This window comes from Emydura macquarii, unplaced genomic scaffold (genome assembly GCF_026122565.2).
Source record: "Emydura macquarii macquarii isolate MOO-44397 ecotype Brisbane River unplaced genomic scaffold, CSIRO-AGI_Emac_v2 contig_1253, whole genome shotgun sequence".
Taxonomy (NCBI): domain Eukaryota; kingdom Metazoa; phylum Chordata; order Testudines; family Chelidae; genus Emydura; species Emydura macquarii.
This window is the reverse complement of record NW_027131390.1, coordinates 101,599,762-101,621,959: the sequence shown is the minus strand read 5'-3', so window position 1 is coordinate 101,621,959 and position 22,198 is coordinate 101,599,762. Positions and strand designations below refer to the sequence as shown.

Here is a 22,198-nt window from a genome sequence, read left to right as displayed (position 1 = left end):
GTGACAGTCAGGGTAGCTCCATTGACTTGGATGACAGTGAATGCTAACTTGCACCAGCTCAGGAAATGGTCCTTATCTTGCATCTAGGAACTTTGATATATAGGCATCTAATTATTATTAAAAATGTAAGCCATGCGTGTGAAAATTCAATGTACAGGGAAGAAAATCAATCCCCATTGCCGATCTAATACAGCAAAGTGCTTGGAACCTACCTGAAGGCTGCTGATGTCCCTCAATTTGATTTTAATATTCCTGCTGCCCAGCACCTTTCAATATTGGGTCTTATATACTCAAACTCTAGACTTTGGTGCTAACCAATAAATGCGATGGACTAATTGACTGAAGGCTCGTCAGAGTGGGAATTGTCATATATTTAAAGATCGTCAATCAAAGCATTGGCTTTCAGTAAGTAATATTTATTCATAATCATTTCCAGCATGTTTATTGCCATAGTGTTAGGGCATCTCACAAATATGTGCAATAACATTCTTAATCCTTTACACTGCAGTATTGCCCAACGGCACCATTCAGGAAGAGGGCTCTGCTGTGTTAGGAGCTGTACAAAACACAGGTAGACACAGTCTCTGCTCTGAAGGGCTTACGATCTAATTTGAAACAAGATGCATCAAGCATGACAAACAATGGGAAAGGGAGGACAAGGGTACCATAAATAAGATCACTTGGGCGCAGAGCCCAGTTATTGCACAACTTCATGGTTCCAAACGATCTGAAAAGGTAAAATAATAATTGGCTTTCTCCAACTGCCACATGACCTAAATGTCATTGTTTAACTGATTTTTATAGGCATCATTACAACAGCATAGTTTTAGTAATAATAAAATTCAGGAGGAAAAAAGTCTTGTGCTTTTTTCTGAAGATCACCACACTCAAACTCTGGTAGACAAACCACTGGAAATAATGAGCTCTTTAGACAACAGTGCTCAGTTGAGAAGCTGAAAAAAATGGGAGTTGTGGGTGTTCAGCACCTGTGAAAAATCAGGCCTGGTCTTGTCTGTGTAGCTTGTTTTAGATCCTTTCCTGAAGTGTCCTTCAGCTTGGTAACTCAATTCGCTCTCTGCTTGGTGAGGGTTAAGGATCCTCTGTGTAGAAGTGTACAGCTTTCCATTCCAGGTGCAATTCAGTGAGTGGCTTTAAAGCCCTAAATAGTCAGGACAAATATTTGAAACAATCTTTCCCTTTACATCCTGACATGGCATTGGAGGACCCTTGAGGCACTCTTGCTGTTTGAACCTGGAAACCAGCTTTTCAGGTTTGACAGAGGATCTCCCAGTTCAGCAGCCTCAATTCACACCCTGAAGGAAATTGCGGGTGCTCAGCACCTCTAAAAAGTCAAGCCTTAAGACAAAAATAGCATTTCAGTTGTATGACAGAGTGGAGGATCTAGCTATGAAAGTCATCTCATGCCTGCTCTTCTGGGGTTTACTGAATAGTTAGGTCCAATGATGCACCACTCTGCTTAGAAAACACCAGCCACACTACAAAACTGAAGGTAGCCTTCTGTGATGCCACCCAGACCAATCTGGTGGTTGCTGGAAGAGTGACACAGCAAGACAGCGTTCAAAGGAGCTGAAGGGCAGTTCTAGAATAAAGGCCATGACACAGGTCTTTAGGTCTCTAGGGTATAAATCCTCTAGCCATGTCTAAATAAGAATTGGAAACATATTAAGGCTTGAATTGCAAAGTATTCACGAATGAGGGACTGTTCCATACATTGTCTTATCTAATCTTTTCTTAAGTCTCATTTTAAATGTCCCCAGTGCTGGAGCTTCCACCACTTTCCATGGGGAGGACACTATGCCACAACCTAATTGCAGTCATAAAGTAAAAAAATGTGATAACTGCTGTAAAAGGAAGATAGTCCACTATATATGAGTTTAGGAATATCAATCCACACCTAGCTGCCCTGCACCACAAAGCCAAGACAAGTTATTCCCAGGAGATGGACTAGATGATTTAACAGGTCTTCTATCTGTTTGAGCCTATACATTTTAAAACCTACATTTACATTGAGTGAGTCACAGGTAATTATTTTGCATTATAGTCCTTGGTGGGAGGGAGAGAAAGATTGAATGCTGTATGGCTGTCTCTGTTCAAAATTTTATGATACGGATTTGTATGAGTGCCTATTGCTCTAACAGTTCAAATCATTCTAACTGCCTTGCTCACCTTATAAACTGACTACGTTTATTTGAAGTGGATGAATATATATTATTTAAAGAAAGTGATAAAACGTTTGTCAAATATGTGACGAGCAGATCACTATTTATGTTTCAAGCAAAAAGCCTTTTGAAATAATAACGCCAACTCTGAGAACGCTTGTTGCAATTACTAAGCTATTGTAAACGTAAGAAGAAGGTGAGTAATCTTCATCTGCTTTTTACCTTCTCATTCAGCTCCAAAGATGTGACAGTCTTTGAGCAAAGGAGCCTCTGGGCACAATCTACCTCCTACTGGCCACATGGCTGGAAAGCACCACCATAAGAACTGGCACTTTCATGGGCAGCCCCAGCAAAGATTTTCAGGAATGAGTCCGCATGAAGAACGAACTACTTTCTCATGCCCAAAAGTGGTGCACCCACAGAGCAAGGTTGAGGCTTATTTATAAGGTAGTGTAGGAAGTTTCCACTGCTCCTGCCCTGTGCTGTACTCATTTCACGACTAGAGGGGTTTAGTTCCAATGATGTCCATCGGCACTTTTCACACGCAGTAAAAAGTGACAAATTATTCCTTGGTTTTGTGCTCTCCTAAAAATGATTTAGTACCAGGTTTCCAGCTTCTGGCTCGTGGCTTACATCTGGCCAACTTGATGGATCTATCTGGCCTGGAGACGTATTCACATCCTGCAGAATGAACGTTTTCAATAAACCTCCTCCCCCCCAAAACGTTTCTTGCCATCATGGTTATTAAGATAACCCCCCAAAAGCAGCATGGTCTTAGGGCTAGTCTACACTTAAAACTTGAAGCAGCCGAGCTGCTCTCCCGTCAACATAATAAAAGCATCTAAACAAGAGGCAGTGGCTAAATCGGCAGGAGATACTCTCCTGCCAACACAGCGCTGCCCACACATGCTCTTATGTTAGCAAAACTTATGTCGCTCAGGTGGGTGTTTTTTTCACACCCCTGAGCAACCAAAGTTTTGCCAGCATAAGTGCTAGTGTAGACAAGGCCTTAGCCTGAGACAACACCTCTGAGAAGTGTGAGCCTCACATGCTTTCTAATTCTGGATGAACTTTGAATCTTGACAATGACATTTCAAGGGCCATATTTTCAAGTGGAACAGGTGCAGAGTGGTGGGCCAAGAGTGTGCACAATTACCACAATTGGTAAATTACCACAATTGGTAAATTAATTTCAAATGGCCACGAAACAAAGAAACACCAGTAAATCTTAGAAGTGCTCTCTACCATTCTCTCCCTCCTTAATGTCCTCCCCCGAGTGATGATGCAGCAACAAATTTATTTTCTATTTTCAATATGGCATTTAAATTACAGTGTCCACTCTTTAGATGCATTGAGCCTGAAATCAAAACAACTGAACAACAATCAACGCCTCCCCTTGATTTCAACTGCAGCATCCCTGAAAATCAGGCTGAGGAATGTTGAAGGTTCAGCATTCAAGAACTGTGGCATTAAAAATCAGACTCCCCCTTTAGAAAGTTTTGGCATTCATTGTTAACTGAAGTGCCACAGTTCTACCCTGGATCTTTGTGACATCAGAGGGAGTTCTGCTGTGCATCAAGGGTTATGTATGGCCTTATTTTTGTATTTTTGGACCACAGACAATAATTAAACATGTAATTCAGTCCACACTCTAGACTGCATTTCACACCTTTGAGTTAGTGTCTTAAGCAACCTTTTGGTGTATGGAATAAGTTAACCTTTTGATATATTAACTCTGAAACTATTATTTACATTAATTATGTAAAGGATTTTGGCAAATGGTTTGTTCAAAAGATGTCATTCAAAACAAAACTGTCTAGAATGTTCATGTATTATTAGAGCGATCCCGAGGTTTTCAAGTAAAACTAAGAATGTAATAAATGTAAAATCCCACTCACTCACTCACATCAGTTGCAGAATTTCAGTTTCTATATGCTAATTATATGTAAAACAAGTGCTGGCTTTTAATTTTATTTTCAAGAACTTAATACAGGATGATTGCCAGCCTTGATTCACCAGAATAAAGTTTTACGTTCGTTGTATTTAGCCTATACAAGGTATTATGGTGGTTCCATGATGTTCTATACACTCTTTAGACATTGAAGAAGAAGAATGTGGATCATAGATATTAGGCAAAATTCTACGCACAGGTACAGCAATGAAACTTCACTGAAATCAAGGGGCTTGTTCTGATGTAAATGGAAAAAACAGTTACTAACCTTTTGTAACTGTTCTTTGAGATGCGTTGCTCATGTCCATTCCAAGCTAGGTGTGCGCACACCGCATACACTGTTGCTGGAGTTTTTTCCCTTAGCAGTATCTGTTTGGCTGGCTATAGCACCCTTTGGAGCCACACACATATGTGCTGGTATAAGGGGCACCACGGGCCCCGCACCCTCTCAGTTCCTTCTTGTTGGTAAAACCAACAGAAGGGTAGAAGGATGGGTCATGGAATGGACATGAGCAACACATCTGGAAGAACAACGGTTACGAAATGTTAGTAACTGTTTTTTCCTCTTCAAGTGCTTGCTCATGTCCACTCCATGCTAGGTGACTCACAAGCAGTACCCCAGGAGATGGGCTCGGAGTTTATGGACATGCTGACTGCAACACTGCTCTCCCGAAACCGGCATCATCTCAGGCCTGTTGGATAATGGCATAGTGGGATGCGAATATATGAACTGACACCCAGGTTGTGGCTCTACAGATGTCCTGGATTGGTACCTGTGTGAGGAATGCTTCTGACAAAGCCTGGGCTCTTGTAGGAATGAGTGATCACGATGGCTGGAAACAGAATATTTGCCTGGTTGTAGCCAGCTCGAATACAAGTGGTTATCCAGGACGAGATTCTTTAGGATGACACAGGGAGCCCTCTCATCCTCTCTGCTATTTCTTCAAAGAGTTCCATGGATTTGTGGAAGGCTTAGTTCTCTCAATATAAAAGGCAAGGGCCTGCCTAACATCCAACATATGAAGCTGATGTTCCTCAGAGCTTTTGTGAGGCTTTGGGAAGAAGACAGGAAGAAAAACGAGCTGGTTGTTATGGAAATGTGACACCATCCATTGGCAGGAAGGTCGGATGGGGGCATAGGTGGACCTTGTCCTTGAAGAACACTGTACTGTGGTTCTGATGTAAGGGCCTTGATCTCTGAGACCCTTTTGACCGAGGTGACTGCCACCAGGAAAGCGACCTTTCAAGAGAGAAGTAGTAGGGAGCTCGATGCTAACGACTTGAAGGGAGACCCTGTAAGCCTTGTCAGGACCTGGTTTGCGAGCCTGAGGATAGAATCTTTTCAACCCCTTAAGAAACTGGACCATCATTTCATGCAGGAATACTGATTTGCCATTCACTGGAGGGTGGAAGACTGAGATAGCTGCTGAATTAACCTTAGTACATAAGAGTGCCAGACCCTGCTGCTTTAGGCGGCACAAATAGTCCAAGATAGACTGAAGAGAAGAACAAGACGGAGAGACATCCTGTTTGGAGGCCCCACAAATGAAACATATAAAGATTAGCCTAGAATAGATTGCTTGGTATTTTCTTACTGTAAAAGTCAGATATCTAAGTGAAGTGAAAGTTAAAATCATAGACATCTGCACCCAAAATTCCTTTCATTCCTCTTCCCTGCAATCCAATTCTGAGAATCTAAAAACGATGAGATACAAACAGTGGGTCATGTTCTACTCTCTGCTGTCCCAGTCTACACCGTAGCGAATGCGACTCCTTGCAGGATTTGATGATGAGATGATTGCTTGAAAAGGAGATAAGACCTGAACAAGTTCATCATTATGAGAAACTATGGGAGTCAATCCCCGTTTCTCTCACTCACAGGAGTAAATTCTCTTGCCTTCAGTGAGGTTGCACTGGGGTAAATGAGAGGAATATTTGCCACACTGTTTTTTTATTCTTCAAATCATCGTTATCAGACTAGAACCAAGGGGAGTCAAGTTAGCAGGCTTTGCTCCTTTGAGACTTTTCCCAACCCTGATTTTCTGAGTCATGAGAGTGTCTTTCATTGTAAGGCAGTGTGGAGGTAAGGAATGGTGTAAATTAGCTGCACTTGTTGCATGCTATGGAGACAGCCATTTGAGTTAATTCAGTGCCTGGTGCTATGTGTCATTTTTTACAGCTGAATGATCATGCAGCTATGCAAGTGCTCTTTTATGGGGATGTAAAGCCCAATAAAATATTTGGTACTATACTCTGGTCTTGGGTGTGCACAGAGCTCCAAATGAAGCCACATGGAGTCTCAAATGTGTTTACCTTGGCCTTTAATTATTACATTAATTGCATCCAAAAATATGTTTTCAAATTTGCTCTTTTAAGTTTAACACATTCATTGTCAGGTTTTTTTTTTAAACTGTATTTGGCTGTGTTTCAATTTCACGTTGTAATTAGCTCTGCAATTGTATCGTGGGGGCTTTGGGGAAACTTACTGGCAGAAAGGGTAAAAGTCAGATATCTAATTGAAGTCAAAGTTAAAATCATAGACATTTGCACTCAAAATTCCTTTCATCCCTCTTCCTTACCCCAAGCCCTGTTTTTTAGCATAAATAATATTGGCACTTCAAACACAGCGGTCACCTCTAAAATCAGCTTGCCTCTACCTGGGCCTGATTCTGGCATGGCGCTGAGTGCTTCCTGACTGCTCCATCTCTATAAACTGAGCAGAGGGTACCCTACTAATGGTGGACCTACCTAGAGTTCACACCAGGACTCAGATGACACTTTAGGAAATTGGCTCATGCTTTCTTACAAGGGCTGATTTTAAATGAAGCCCGCCGTTTCCCCTGGTGCATGTGTTAGCTGGCAACCTGGGCAGTTTTACTTCAGTCAGCATACGAGGAACATAATGAACATATGGCAGCCTTAGGAACCCATGCCAGCACTTCTGCATGGCAAACGAGATCATAGAATCATAGACTATTGGAGTTGGAAGGGACCTCAGGAGGTCATCTAGTCCAACCCCTGCTCAAAGCAGGACTAACCTCAGCTATATCATCCCAACCAGGGCTTTGTCAAGCCTCATCTTAAAAACCTCTAAGGATGGAGATTCCACCACCTCCCTAGGTAACCCATTCCAATGCTTCATCACCCTCCTAGTAAAAAACTTTTTCCTAATGTCCAACCTAGACCTCCCGCCCTGCAACTTGAGACTGTTGCTCCTTGTTCTGTCATCTGCCACCACCGAGAACAGCCTAGCCCCATCCTCCCTGGAACCCCCTTTCAGGTAGTTAAAGGCCGCTATCAAATCCCCCTCACTCTTCTCTTTTGCAGACTAAACAAGCCCAGTTCCCTCAGCCTCTCCTCATAAGTCCTGTGCTCCAGCCCCCTAATCATTTTTGTTGCCCTCCGCTGCACTCTCTCTAACTTGTCCACATCCTTTTTGTAGTGGGGGGCCCAAAACTGGACACAATATTCTAAATGCGGCCTCACCAATGCCGAATAGAGGGGAATCATCACTTCCCGTGACCTGCTGGCAATGCCCCTCCTAATGCAGCCCAATATGCCATTAGCCTTCTTGACAACCAGGGCACACTGCTGACTCATATCCAGCTTTTTATCCACTGTTACCCCCAGGTCCTTTTCTGCAGAGCTGCTGCCCAGCTCGTCGGTCCCCAGTCTATAGCTGTGCATGGGATTCTTCCTTCCTAAGTGGAGGACTCTGCACTTGTCCTTGTTGAACCTCATTAGATTTCTTTTGGCCCAATCCTCCAGTTTGTTTAGGTCACTCTGTATCCTATCCCTACCCTCCAGGGTATCTACCACTTCATGCTGCTTTCTCTATAGGTCAAATGCATTTTTGCAGCATCAAATGCCACCAGGGCATTTTCCAATCTATGTGTATTCAGGTGACATGCAGAACTCTGCCACCATGATAGACAACTGGCACTAAAAGGGACTCTGTGTATAACAAATTATTTTTAGCTCCACAAAGAGAATAGCAAACAAGAAATTTTTTTTTGTAAAGTCACAAAAGTGTTATTAAAATTAACAACTGACTGGAGCCAAAGTACTTTAGTTTATTATAGATTATGGTGTGCAACCTTAATTCAGCCCCCTTGTGTGTATGGATTATTGACAGTCTTTAAATTACATGGTCACGTACTACTTTTTCCACAGAATCCTGCCTCATTCAGCGCACAGGCTGGCCTGCTCTGGGAGTGAACCAGGGCTGTGTAGTGAAGATGACTGTGGTCTGTAGGACCCCTGCCTCATGTATTGCAGAAGTTGGACGGTGGGTAGTGAATGAGGCCAGGGATTGCAGGAGAAGAAAGGATGGTCTCATGGTTAAGGCAGTTGAATGCTGCCCTGGAGAACTGCATTCAATCCCTGCCTCTGCCACAGAGTTCCCATGTGATGCTGGGCAAGTCACATTAAACCCAACTTTTCACAGGTGGTCACTAATTGTGTGTTCCTCATTTTGTGGGTGCCTGACTGGAAATCCTGAGGCCTGATTTACACAGAGATGCTGAGCACGCACAGGTGTTACTGAGGTGAATGGGAGCTGCACTTTGAACATATGAAGTGCTATATAATGCTACGTATTCTGGAAAATCAGTGTCTCAAATCGGGCACCCAAAATTAGTGGAAATGTTTGACCTTAGTCTCTCTCTGTCTCAATTCCCCAACTGTAAACTGAGAATAATTATACCCTCACAGCTCATGGGGATTTTGCAAAGATAAATTAATATTTGTCAAGTGCAAAGATACTGTAAGGAACCTATACAGAAATTCAAAATTCTGTTTTCAGAGCAGGATTTGAATGGTGTGCAGAAAATACTCTCTAGGGCCACACATTGAACAATGAGGATAAAACAAAATATTGAACCGCTCCTGAAGTGAGCATTGTCCATCCCGTGCACTGAATGAGGCACGGGTCCTGTGGGAAAAAACTAGTATGTAATCATGTAATTAAAAACTACCATAATGCAGACACACACGACAGCTGGCATTTCCTGACTTCTGAGTGTTTGATGTGAAAAGAACACGATTAAGGTTCCAAAATAATGTTGTGTGCGCGCGTGCAATATTTATAAACCAAAGAATCTCACACCAATCACCCTTCATTTGAGACTATATGGACAAGAGCCTCCCCCCATGCTGTACCTTTATGGAGGACAGAGTGAGACAAGACTGCAGAGGAAGACTTCTCCCCCTAGTGTGTGTATCAGGTCCTGCTGTGCATTCCAAGTGCTTGTTGAGTGCTAGGATGATGGCCCATGAAGTCTTCACAGCCTCTAAAGAGCTGGTTTGCTTTGTCAGGGGCACAGCTTATTGCTTGGCCCTGGGCCCCCTACACACAAGTCAGCAGCACGCACTTGTGGAAGGCATGCGTGCGTGGAGCAGCAATAAACAATGCTTCCCACCCGTTCACCCGAAGCATCCTGCCAGTCAGTTCCTCTGGTAACAATTTTCTCTTTCCACTTGCATCAAGGAGGAACATTTGCATTCTGGGGCATGTGGTCTCTGTTGGTTGCACTCTTTTAATAAAGATATGGGTGGCTGCAATCTGCTGCATTTTATAGAAAATGGACAGTGGGTCCCAGGAAGTCATCAAGGAGGCAGTGTAAAGCTCAGATGGGCAGTCCAGAGGGAGAGCATAAGATTCCTCTTCTTGAAGATGTACCACACTTGGCTCTGTCACAGACTGTGTGTGACACCTTGGCCAGGAGATTCAATATTTACATTCCCATTTTACAGATGGGGAACTGAGACAAAAGATATTCCTTGACCTCCTGGGAGTGAGAGAGACTAAAATCCATTCATATTTGTAAAATACTCGGAGGTCCAAGTATGGAAGGTGCTACTAAAAAAGCAAAGTATTGTTACTACCAAACAAATGAAAACATCCTCATAATCACCACATTTTTCAAGTCACCTATGTTATAAACCCTCTTAAATAAACATAAAACCTGAAAAACATTTGGGAAGGCAAAGGTGTGTGAGATGAGGAGCGGAAACTCTCATCCCCTGTGTATATCAGAAACAGTGCATGCAAAATTGTGTTTCCATGGGGGAATAAATATTAGTTTATCCTGGGTCCACTGCCCTGGCTTTAGAAAGAAAAAATATCCCAAGAGCAACAAAAATAGAAACCAGCTGAGAGCAGATTCTTTCACACAGTCATTCTGGCTCTTTTCCAGTTCTGTACACAGTCACAATGCCCATCTTGTCCCAGTCTCTTCCAATCAGTCGGCTTTAGCTAATTAACACGGGTGAGATGACTCTAATTGCTCTACACTGTTTATGCTGGAAATGGCATCACAAGCAACGGCCACAGGCCCATCAAAGGGAAGAGTGGCACAGTAAGGTTTACTGTAGAGTCTGCCAACTGACAGCAGTTTCTCACACAGGGCAGATTATTTTCTCCATTCCTCTTTTTTGGATCAGACAGGCATTTCTCATGGCGTCTGTTTCCCACCCTCCTCTACCTTTAATATGTGAGAAAGATATAGTGCAGAGGCTGATAAAGAGCAAAGAGAAAGGGTTTGTTGAAGATTCTGCAAGAAGTTGAGGCAGTTTACACTGAGGATGGAATGAAGCAGAACTCTGGGGATCTGGACCCGGGTATGACAGTGAGCCAGAAACAGAGGCGCATGGGCAGTGGTGCGGTGCACCCTGATCGTTGCTCACTGGCCGCCTCTTGGATGGGCTCTGTTGCTCTATTTGGCAGGAAGATCAAGAATTGAGGAGTGGAAGGAAGAAGATAATCATTTTCCTACCACTCCAGGAAAGGCTATCAGGGAGAGCTTCAGAGGCTGTCAGGGAAGGCTGAGTGAGCCAGCAAGGATGTCATTTCACTGGATTCAGGTCCCATTTAACTTTGGATCTGCACTAGAAGATTGGGAAGAGGAAAATGGTTCAGAAAAAAAAGATATTCTGGCCCACGTGAACACTCCTTGTTTGAGAATAATGAACCTAAACCAAATGAGTCACCTTGATGTTCTGCGTAGTTGGTATCACAGTGTGATTCCAGACCAGCTGAGTTCATGCTCTGGAAACACACCTGCAGAGCACAAAGAGAATCTGAGGACCAGCTACTTCCCAGAGCACCCGGTACTTTCCTGCCACCGCTGCTCCATTGCTGGTGGGAAGTGCTCCACTGGGCTGGTGTCTCATTGTGAGGACGTCTACATTGCCTCATGACATAAGTGTCACGTTACAGTGAAGGGGCAGAATAAACCTTACAAAGTTATAGAAGAAAGGGCATGGCATTGTGACCACTACTCCATCTCACCCAGTGCCACTAACTAGGTTTCAAACCTCAGGGCCACCACATACAGTATTTAAAAAAACTAATCAGATTGAATCTGCTGAGGAAAGGCAATTTAAAAGTGTCGTTTCTTTTGTGTGTAACAGATTGGCCACCCTAAGAAGTGCCACCACTAAAATGTCTCCATTTTTCCATTCTGAAAATGCAACACTCCCGAAGTCATGGTGATAAAACCTTCACACCACATCATTGTATGGCCCTTCTATGTACAGATAGATGTTTGTATTTCTCTCTCGCACCCGCGTGCGCGCACCCCACCACAATATACTTCAACTGCAGTGTCAATGTATTTCAAAGTGCTGCCCGTTGGCTTATTCTGGTAAGTGCAACTGTAGGTTTACAAAATACACTGCATTCTTGGAGCAGTGGGTCGTAAAGAGGAAGGTGGCGTGTCTGCTGCTTTAGTCTCAATTCCTGTCTCCAGTGTTTTCTTTGACTAATCCAGTTTTAATAGGCCAATATATCTGAATGTGAATGTTACATACCATCTTAGAGGGCTGGGAAAAAATGCACAGTGAGTAGTATGGAAAAGAAAGGTACATTTTCAGGAGTTTGGAATGACATTGTCACTTATGAAGGTTGAAGCCATGACATCATTTCACTTGTACCGATAAAACCTTTGTCCACCTTCATGTATTTTTGTGCACCTATATTTTATGTCTGTAGACAGACAGTTTACAGACAGAGTGTGAGCGTGTGAATGCGCACACAGCGTATGCATCTAATACAATAGCTTCAATATGTGTTTTATACCACGCACACATCCTCTGCACTGCCCATGTGGCAGGGTAGAAATCAAAAGTTAACTGCTGCAAAGCTGAAGAAGGGGAATTTATCTTAAGGGAGAAAAAAAATCCCACCTATGATTGGAACAGCGAACTACCTGCCTGGTGGACATTCAAATGATCCTTTCCATGGAGAACACAGGTATAATTTTTGGCCACAGAATCATAAACAAAAGGAAAGTGTTATGTAAAAGTGATAGTGGGGCCTCAAGGATTGAAAATAAGTAAAAAAAAAAAAAAAATACAAAAAACCCCACAACTGAGTCAGTTTCAAATGGATTTTCAGGAGTGAATCTGCCACAAAGATCTGTAGACAACGCAGCCTCTGGAATTAAACTCTCCCATCAGTGTAACCAAGAAGTATTAACTGCTACTAAAAGGAATAGAGGCTGATGTACTAGGAAAGAATTTCTGAGCTGCAGACTCTTTCTAAAGGTAAAAGTCATTGCAAGGTAAGGTACATGATAGGACACTGTCTTCCCTTGTTCCAGAACTCTCTCCCACCGTCAAGCAATTGGCAAGCAAATTTTTTAGATATCTTGATATTTCAATAAATAATTATGTTTTTCCAACCGAGCAACTAGCTAGACGTGGCAAACTGTAATTAACAGCGTGAAGCATAATACCATTTGGCATATCTCACTCCTCATTTCTGAATAGGATGATGCAAGAACCTTTTTAAAGCCGATTCAAAAGAAACTTCTAATCATAATTACATGCTATCTTGATTAGGATCTCCTAATACCATCAGGCCTATTGAGTCCACACTATTGAAAGATAACATAGGCTCATCCACTAACAAAATGTACTGCTAGAGAGATAATGTGTTATGGCAATTTCATGGAACTACATTTAAAGAGCGTGGGAAGGGAAAAAAGCCTGCATTCATTAAACAAGATCACATGACTATGGAGATGCAAGTGGATTAGGCGTCATTATTGTGAAGATAAAAGATATTATAGGTGGTCTGGTATCACCACCTATTATTAAAGTTATTTGATACTACCCATTATAAGATCCTGTTTTCAGTTGCTTATAACTTCATCAAACTAATTGTTTGGGCTGAAATTTTTCTTGCTGGGATCTGCCTTAGGCTGAGTTTTTAGGAAAAATTTGTTATGCCCAGGTTAAAAATTTCTGGTAACCCTTTCCAGGGCAAGCACCCCCTTGCTTTGGAGCAGGGACTTGAAATTTGGCTGAGGAGTGGCCTTTGAGTCAGCAATGTACCTTTTGCCATGCCTGTGAAAGTGTGCCTAAATTTGGTCATGATATAAGCCTTTGGAAAAAAATCACAGTTTGCACATGTTCCTTAAAGACATAGATTTTATCAGTTAAAATCTCCAAAGTGTCCATCTTCACTGAGCATACTTGAGGCTCTCACAACCTCTTTGCGTGACCAGACTTTGCATGCCATCACCACAGAGTGACTGAATGCACTTTCTCCAGCCCAGAACTATGGGGTGAAGTTGGACATTCCCTGGGATGGCTGCTCGTAGCTGCTGTGAGCCAGGCCATTTTAATGATGGAATTTTCTAACTTCTGAGTGTTTAACATTACAACTTGAATAATGTTCTTTCAACTTAGCCTTTTGGTGTGTAATGTTAATGATGAGCAGTTTGCAGAAAAATGCAGAAACCCTCAGTCATACCTAATCATGCTACAGTGGAAACAAAAACATTAATTCTTCTTTAACTCAGTAAGTGCTGCAATTTCAAAAATATATGGGTGCATATGCAATTTGCCACATAGTTATGTGCGCAAAATAATTAACCGTGTATAGTTTGCAATTCCCAATTGGTTTTGCCATTATACATACATAAATGATTTAGGTAATGGCATAGAGAGTACACTTATAAAGTTTTTGGATAATATTAAGCTGGGAGGGGTTGTAAATGCTTTGGAAGACAGGATTAAAATTCAAAATAATCTGGACAAACTGGAGAAATGGTCTGACGTAAATAGGATGAAATTCAATAAGGACAAATGCAAAGTACTCTACTTAGGAAGGAATAATCAATTGCACAAATACAAAATAAGAAATGACTGCCTCGGAAGGAGTACTGCAGAAAAGGATCTGGGGCTTATTGCGGATCACAGACTAAATATGTATCAACAATGTATACTGTCACAAAAACCCCCCATCGTTTTGAGTGTATTATCAGGAATGTTGTAAGCAAGACACGAATAGTAATTCTTCTACTCTAGTCCATGCTGATAAGGCCTCAACTGGAGTACTGTGTCTTGTACTTGACACCATATTTCAGAAACTATATGGACAAATTGGAGAAAGTCCAGAGGAGAGCAACAAAAATGATTAAAGGTCTTGAAAACGAGACCTCTGAGGGAAGATTGAAAAAAACTGGGTTTGCTTCATCTGGACAAGAGGAGATTGAGGGTGGACATAACAGTTTTCAAGTATAAAAAAGATAGTTACATGGAGGAGGGTGAAAAATTGTTCTCCTTAAGTTCTAAGGATAAACAAGAAGCAATGGGCTTAAATTATAGCAAGGGGGGTTTAGGTTGGACATTAGGAAAACTTCCTAACTGGCAGGGTAGCTAACCACCAGAACAAATTGCCTAGGGAGATTGTAGAATCACTGTCATTGGAGGTTTTTAAGACCAGGTTAGACAAACACCTGTCAGGGATGGTCTAGTTATTACTTTGAGTGCCAGCCTGAACTAGGTGATCTATTGAGGTCCCTTCCAGTACTACTCTTCTAGGATTCTACAATCTCACAGACATATTCATTTATAACTTAGATACATTTTTAATTTTGTCCTGATTTAACTTCATAGCTCGATTAAAGGAAATTCATCTATTTTAAAAGCTTCAATTAGTAAATTAATGTTCAGAAAACAATTTGACTATGCAAATTACTACAAATGACATTATCATGAATTGCCTATTAAAATAACGTGTTTTCTTTTCCTTCAACTGACTCACGGGGAACACAGGGAAATAAAGATCCACCACCTCCAATGGTGCCTAAAATGAGCCATACAAGCCACGCTATCGAACGGCAAACAAGCAGCACTGTCCTGGTAAGAAGTTGTGTTGGCAAATTCAATTCTCCCAAAGGAAGGGTAGGAACTAGAGACCTATTACTATAGGTCAACCATTTCATATGCTTTCCAGTGTATTCTTGATTGCTATGTATACTGCGATCTTAAATGAGTCAAGTGATGGAGCTGCCACTTTTCCTTTGGAGAGTTGCATGTCATGACAAAGATTCCTTTTAGTAGGGACCTTGGAGACCAATGTGTATAAATGTTGACATTACTTACAGTAGGTTTATATAAACAAACCAAAGCAATGGAAATAAACTTTGGCAGAAAGTAGAGTGTGCAATGGACTTGTAGGGCTGGGAGAAATTAATTTATTTTGGAAAAACTTGGTTTCTACAGAAATTTGGTAGAAAACTTGATCTTCTCACTCAGCTTGGGGTGAGTTTTCACAACATGGTGAAGAGTTAAATAAAAGCAGCCTTTCTTTTGCCATTCAACCTCCCATCTCAGTATTAGTCACCCTCAAATAACCTAGGGCCCAATCCCACAAAACACTTGTGTCCAGGAATGCCTATTACTGTCCTTCTGATGTCAAGGTAATGTTCACCAGTTCCAGTAATAAGTGAGTGCAGGATTGGCTCTGCAGAATGTAAACTCCCTGGGGAATGGACTCCCTGTGGACTCCCTGGGGAATGGACTATTTTTTTTTTTTGGAGTGTGCCACACATAGGCCATAGTGCTCTATAAATAACAAAGAATAATAATAAATATTTTTATAAAGCAAAAAAATCTTACCATTCTCTTCATCTCCTTGGAGACCTGGTGAGCACCAAGATGGTTGTAAAAGGGGCGATCCACACCCCAGTGTGGGGGGTTGTGGCCAATGGAATTTGTGCGTTGTCTGTTCATCTTGGCTATCGTCGCTTTCTCATCTTTCTAAAATAAAAACATGAGAGAATTGAAGAATGTATTTCGAAACATTTACTTGGCAATCACTCCCCAGACTTCTCCATTTCTGATCATTTATCCCCTGCATTAACACACTAATCATACCCTTCAATGGAAATAAGGAGCATTCATCTGATCATTTCTTTATTGCTTTATTTCCTGACCCTCCAAGTGTCATAAAAGCATATTGGGACTGTTTTACAAAGACTGAAAATTTGAAAGGACTCAAAATTTGGTGCCCACCATTTTACTGGTAAACAATAACCCCCCTCCCCCTCGTGAGCACAAACAGCACTGGCGGGTGCAAACTAGGTGTCTGTTTTTCCCTTGAAACTGAACAGTTCAATTCAAGCACTAACTTGTAGTTCCTCATTGAGAGACCGTGTTCAGGTTCCTTGGAAAACATAAATCAATGTGCCTGCAACGTACAGGACAAAAGGCAGAGGGCTGACCTGCATAAAGGACTAGTAGCCAAATTTCAGTTCTGGCTCTGACCCTGCCCTCCTGTACAATGGGGATGCTTGCCAAAGGAGGGGTTAAAGTTTGCTGGGTACTGTACTTTGTAACTGCTAAGAAGAAAATTATAGTACTGTACAATGTGATGAAAGGTGTTTTCTCCTATTCAATTCTAACTGCAAATTTTATCTTTGATTGAAATGTTCCCAAAGTTCAGGGTTGTTTGGTGGTAAGAGATAACTATGAAATTTGGATCTGACACAAGACTGCTGCAAAAGTTGGGGATGCCTGAACCCAGGGCTTTAATTCAGACCCATCACCAATAAAAACAGAAGTGCAGGGTGTTACGGAGCGGCAAAACAGTATTATTTTGTACTTATTCTGAGGGTGTTTTCTAGCTAATGAAAAGCATTGATCTTTCAACAAAGGATTTTCTCTGTCCTACCCCTGTCAGCCTCTGTTTTAGAGAGGAGGCAGGAGTAGCTTGTACAGGATCAAATCCTGCAGTTTTCATTCAGATGCGGATTTCAGCAGGAGACTTGCTTAGTGGGGACTGTGTGATCTGACCGTGTTGACTTAACAAAAAACAACGGCTGTGGTTGCAAGTATGTTATTATATAATGACTAAGAGATGGGAGAGCCTTGGGGAATTTGGGGGTTCTGCTGGAATGAGCATTTGAAAAGTTGTTTTTTTATTAGCACATGAGATCACCTTTTTAGGTTTCTTGGATCTGACTGAGCACAAGCACCAGCACAGACTCATGTAGTTTTTGCTGCATAACTTGGATTTCATAGCCAGGAATTGCCGAGGCAGCAAAACAATTTTGGAAAAGAAAAAGCCACAGTTTTTTCTAAACAACAAAGCCTAGTTCAGCTCAAGTCTTGGCTGAAGATACAGGTTAGTCCATAGAGTATCCATACAGATTTTCCTGTCCCAAGCAGTCACTGTGGTTTCCAAGGCATTCACCTTATACTTGCACCTGTCATGTTCTCACAGAATGACAGGTGTTAATTTCCATGGTAACCAGAGAGTTAACTGTCATGTTTCGTATTGTCATGCATTTTTGAATTAAAAAAAAGCCTTTGTAAGTTGAGTGCTGGGGAAAGGTGCTAGATTGAAAGCCATGGGGACTGAAGTCCTTGTTACTCACAGGAAAGGTACAGTCACACTGGCAGTGCCTCCAATAAACTGCAGGCTCTCCATGCCAAGACCAACTGCAGTGGTGTTTGAGTGGATGGTTCACTCCTCAGACCCCTTCGACTTTGCTGGGAATGCCAACAAAGGTGCTGACTGTAGCAGAGGGTTTGTAATTGACATCTTAATAGCCACTGGATGGTAACAACCTGGGGTTGCTACTGCCCCACGGCTTCATTTGAACTGCTGCGAGGTTCTCCAGATCTCATTACTGATTCCGAGGCCCATTAAAAGTACTGCTAGCATATTGCCACAAGGGGGTGGGGGCAACCCCAAAGAAGTTTCAATTCCATTGCTAACCTTACGAGTGGGGCTGTCAAGCGATTAAAAAAAAATCCCAATTAATTGTGAGATTAAAAAAATAGTTGCAATTAATCGCAATGTTAATCGTGCTATTAAACAATAACAGAATGCCAATTTAAATTGATTATAAATATTTTGGATGTTTTTCTACATTTTCAAATATATTGATTTCAATTACAACATAGAATGTAAAGTGTACAATGCTCACCTTATATTATTACGAATATTTGCACTGTAAAAAAGATAAACAAAAGATAGTGCAACCTACAAGTCGAAGCATGAAGGGGCATAGGAATGTTTAGTGTAGTTGCTAAATACTTTGCAACACCAGCTGCAGCAGTGCCATGCAAAAGCCTGTTCTCACTTTCAGGTGACATTGTAAATAAGTGGGCAGCATTATCTCCCATAAATGTAAACAAACTTATTTGCCTTAGCGATTGGCTGAACAAGAAGTAGGACTGAGTGGACTTGTAGGCTCTAAAGTTTTACATTGAGTGCAGTTATGTGAAAAAAAGAATTCTACATTTGTAAGTTGATTTGTAAGATGATAAAGAGATTGCACTACAGTACTTCTCTTAGGTGAATTGAAAAATACTATTTCTTTTGTTTCTCTTTTTTACAATGCAAATATTTGTAATAAAAAATAATACAAAATGAGCATTGGACACTTTGTATTCTGTGTTGTAATTGCAATCAATATATTTGAAAATGTAGAAAAACATCCAAAATATTTATAATAAATTTAAATTGGTATTCCATTATTGATTAACAGTGCGATTAAAACTGAGATTAATCATTACTTTTTAAAAATCTAGTTAATTTGTTTTGCGTTAATTGCTTGAGTTAACTGCGATTAATTGACAGCCTACTTATTACATGAAATCACACATGATCAAGCTGTTGGAGCCACAGAAAGAGAAGGTGTGGAGAAAAAAGCCTCATGACTTTCACTCATGCCTGTCACCTGCATCAAACCAGCATCATTTAATCTATAAGAGCTGGAACTGTGAACATTTTGTGCCAGATGAACTTCACATTAGCAATCATTATGGAAACTCTGGCTAACCTCCAAGAGAGCTGTGTTTTAAATGCTTCTAAAAATACACAAGTATGAAGTGACTCTTTTATCATTTAAAATAAAAAGCCACAGAACTTTTACTTTTCTAATCTGTACGATCATTTGTGGTACTCTACCTGTAACTCCTTTCAGAGTTACAGCTCTGTGTCATCTGATGACAGAAAAACACTGGCAGAAAGAGCAGATTAGGTAGCTACAATCAAATATTTACTGCTCTGAATAATAAAAGTGACGCTGCCTGTACATTTTATTACAGCTTTGTGAGAGATTTTCAACCGGTAGCAATCAAAAAAGCTGGCCACTAAATCTAGTCCATAAAATCTATAAAAGCAAGCCTATCTGTTTGTATTACAAATGCCTTTATGTCAACGGATGATAAATGATACATGCGACAAGTTTTCCCAATGTGAAACACGTTCCAGTATGATGTTAGTTTTAGTAAACTCAGATATAATCTGAAGCAAAGCCTTAATACCAAAAATTCAAGCAGATAAACTGAACAGACCCAGCCAATTAGTAAGCTGCATTTGCCTCTGGATAGGGTCAAGTGACTGTAATATATTAAATTTTCATTATGTCAATTGTGTGATTAATTTGAAGGGAAAAAAACCTCATATAGTAGATGCATGTTTATTGACAGTTCTGAGTTGGAGCAACGCCAGGACAAACTGTGGTAAACACACACCACTGAGGTCATTTATAACCATGAGATCACGGGCCATATAAATTATCCAAAGCTGTGTGAAGTACTCTTCTGTTTTTTCCCCTCAAAATGGTGTAGGTGGGATTTTGAACCACACATTCTGTAGCTTTTACCCTCAGATAAAACACAGTGTGGGGCAGTGTTTTTCAGTCAAAGCCTCTGGTGGTGAAATTTCACTTGCACTCATAAAATACGCTGCTCACACTTCTTATTCAAATGGACGTGATTCTTAGTTGTAACTGATATTTTTTTAATTTACTAATTTTTTTTTTAAATCAGTTTTCTGATTGAGCAATCTTTAAAAGTAAAGTTGTGATTTAAAAAAAAATTCCTTTAAAAAGATTAAGGCCCAGATTGTTAAAGATACGTAGGCATTACTTGGTTCGGTGTCAGAGTGCCTAGCAGATTTAGGAGCCTAAATCTAATTTGCAAAGGGGGTTTAGGCACTTAGGAGTTTAAATCCCATCAACTGTCTATGGCATTTAGACTCCCAAGTGCCTAAATCTCTTTTGAAAAATTATATTTTATGCTCCTAAATCAGTTAGGCATCATGACGCTGAACACATCAACACCAGATTAGGTTTAAAAATCTGGGCCTCTACTCCTCTGCAGATGTAGCCTATTTCTTCCTTGTTAGTTGACTATACAGTAAAACTGACTTGACAGAATACCCCTCTGTAATCACACCCTACAGACTAGTATAATAATCTTTGTACAAACTATGCCTTGTGAGGTATCATTTGTAAACTAACAACTCGCTGGTCAACAATATCCTGGTGATATGTATGCAGCAACATCACATGTAAAGTTATGAAGTCCCCCGGTATGACCGTGCTAGCATATGTCAAAACCACAAGGCAGCCCTGACGAGGCAGGAGTGATTAAACATGTCTATCCTAAACAAAGAAATGTGTTTACCTTAATTTACACATAAGCGATGAACGGGGTCCTTGAGACAGCAGTAAGGAGACAAGGCAAACCTGCATTTCAGCATGCACAGGGGAGATGGAAGAGTCTGGGGCCACCTTCAGCTCCAGAGTTCACATTGCCGTCTTTATGGCTTGAATATACTTTGCTTTGAGGGGTAATCCTCACAAGAATCCACTTCAAAGGGTGACTGGACTATAAAAGTGAAAGGGCTAAAACATGCCAGGGTACCTCTCCCTCCCGCTCTCTCTTCACCTAAGACAACAAAGGAACCAGCCTTTTGATTTTGGAGGGCTGGGGGTGCGGGAGGGCGCATCCTGACCTGAGAATTTGGCCAGCCCTGTTGCTGTGATCACGTGCTAAGGATTTTATGTTGAACCAAGTCTAGTTTAATGTTTAGCTACTAGAAAGCATTTGATCTTTGTCTCTTGTGACCATTTCTGACTTTACTTACTTAAAATCTCTCTCTTTGTAGTTATGTAAACTTGTTTTAATCTAAACTAATCCCGTGTTGTGTTTAAACTGAGCTGTTTGGTACCTTCAATTAAAGTCACAGGTTGTTGACCAATGACCCCTCACAGACCTGTAATATCTGAACTGTTCAGCAGAGGGCTGGACACTGCAGAACACAAGATTCAGGTCTGGGAGTGTGTTAGGGTCACCCTGCAAGTGGTAACCAAGCCTGCTAGAAGCCAGAGTGTGGCTGGTGCCTTGCTGACAGGCTGCTGGCGTCAGAATGGCTGGAGCAGGACAAACGCTAAGGGTTGACCTGCCTGCTGTTTGTGACCAGCCCTGGTTGGGAACTACATCAACGAGGGACCCAATGTTGCAGGGCCCGTCACTGGTCTGGACTGCACCCCAGAATGACACTGAATATACACAAAATGTCATCAAATGCATGAGAAAAGATTGAGAAAAAGAAGTGTCGACAACGCCTTTCAATTCTGCTAAGCTTTAGATGCTACCTATAATGACAGGAGCCATAAAATTCTCTGACAGCAATGCGGGTTTCAGATTTAACATGGATACACTCCAGAAGTTGCTGTGGGAACTTTCAAACGTGTGCTTGCAGAGGCCGTAAATCTTCTCCCCAGAGGTTTTATTGAATTCTCGTCACCATTTCCTACACACTGAGCTATGGTAACACCATCGCAAAACCACAGGAATAGTTGAGATTTTCTTAGACCGATCAGTTGCATCAAACACCTTTATTCTATGGCTGCATCTACAGGATTGTTGAGATCTGTGATTACCAGTTGGGCAACTCCACCAGTCAGCGCTGTAGACTAGACATTCCTAACTCAGCGATAGGGTGGCTCCATATATTGCCTTGCTGTTC

General features: G+C 41.4%; 1 protein-coding gene across 1 annotated transcript in view; it reads right to left on the bottom strand.

Annotated features, from left to right (window-relative positions):
- Positions 1-22,198, bottom strand: part of ADCY5 (adenylate cyclase 5) — a 301,690-nt gene that overhangs the window by 55,361 nt on the left and 224,131 nt on the right. The window contains exon 8 of the mRNA XM_067549629.1: positions 16,045-16,185. Within this exon, the coding sequence (XP_067405730.1) occupies positions 16,045-16,185 (141 nt within the window). The remainder of the gene's footprint in view (positions 1-16,044; positions 16,186-22,198) is intronic.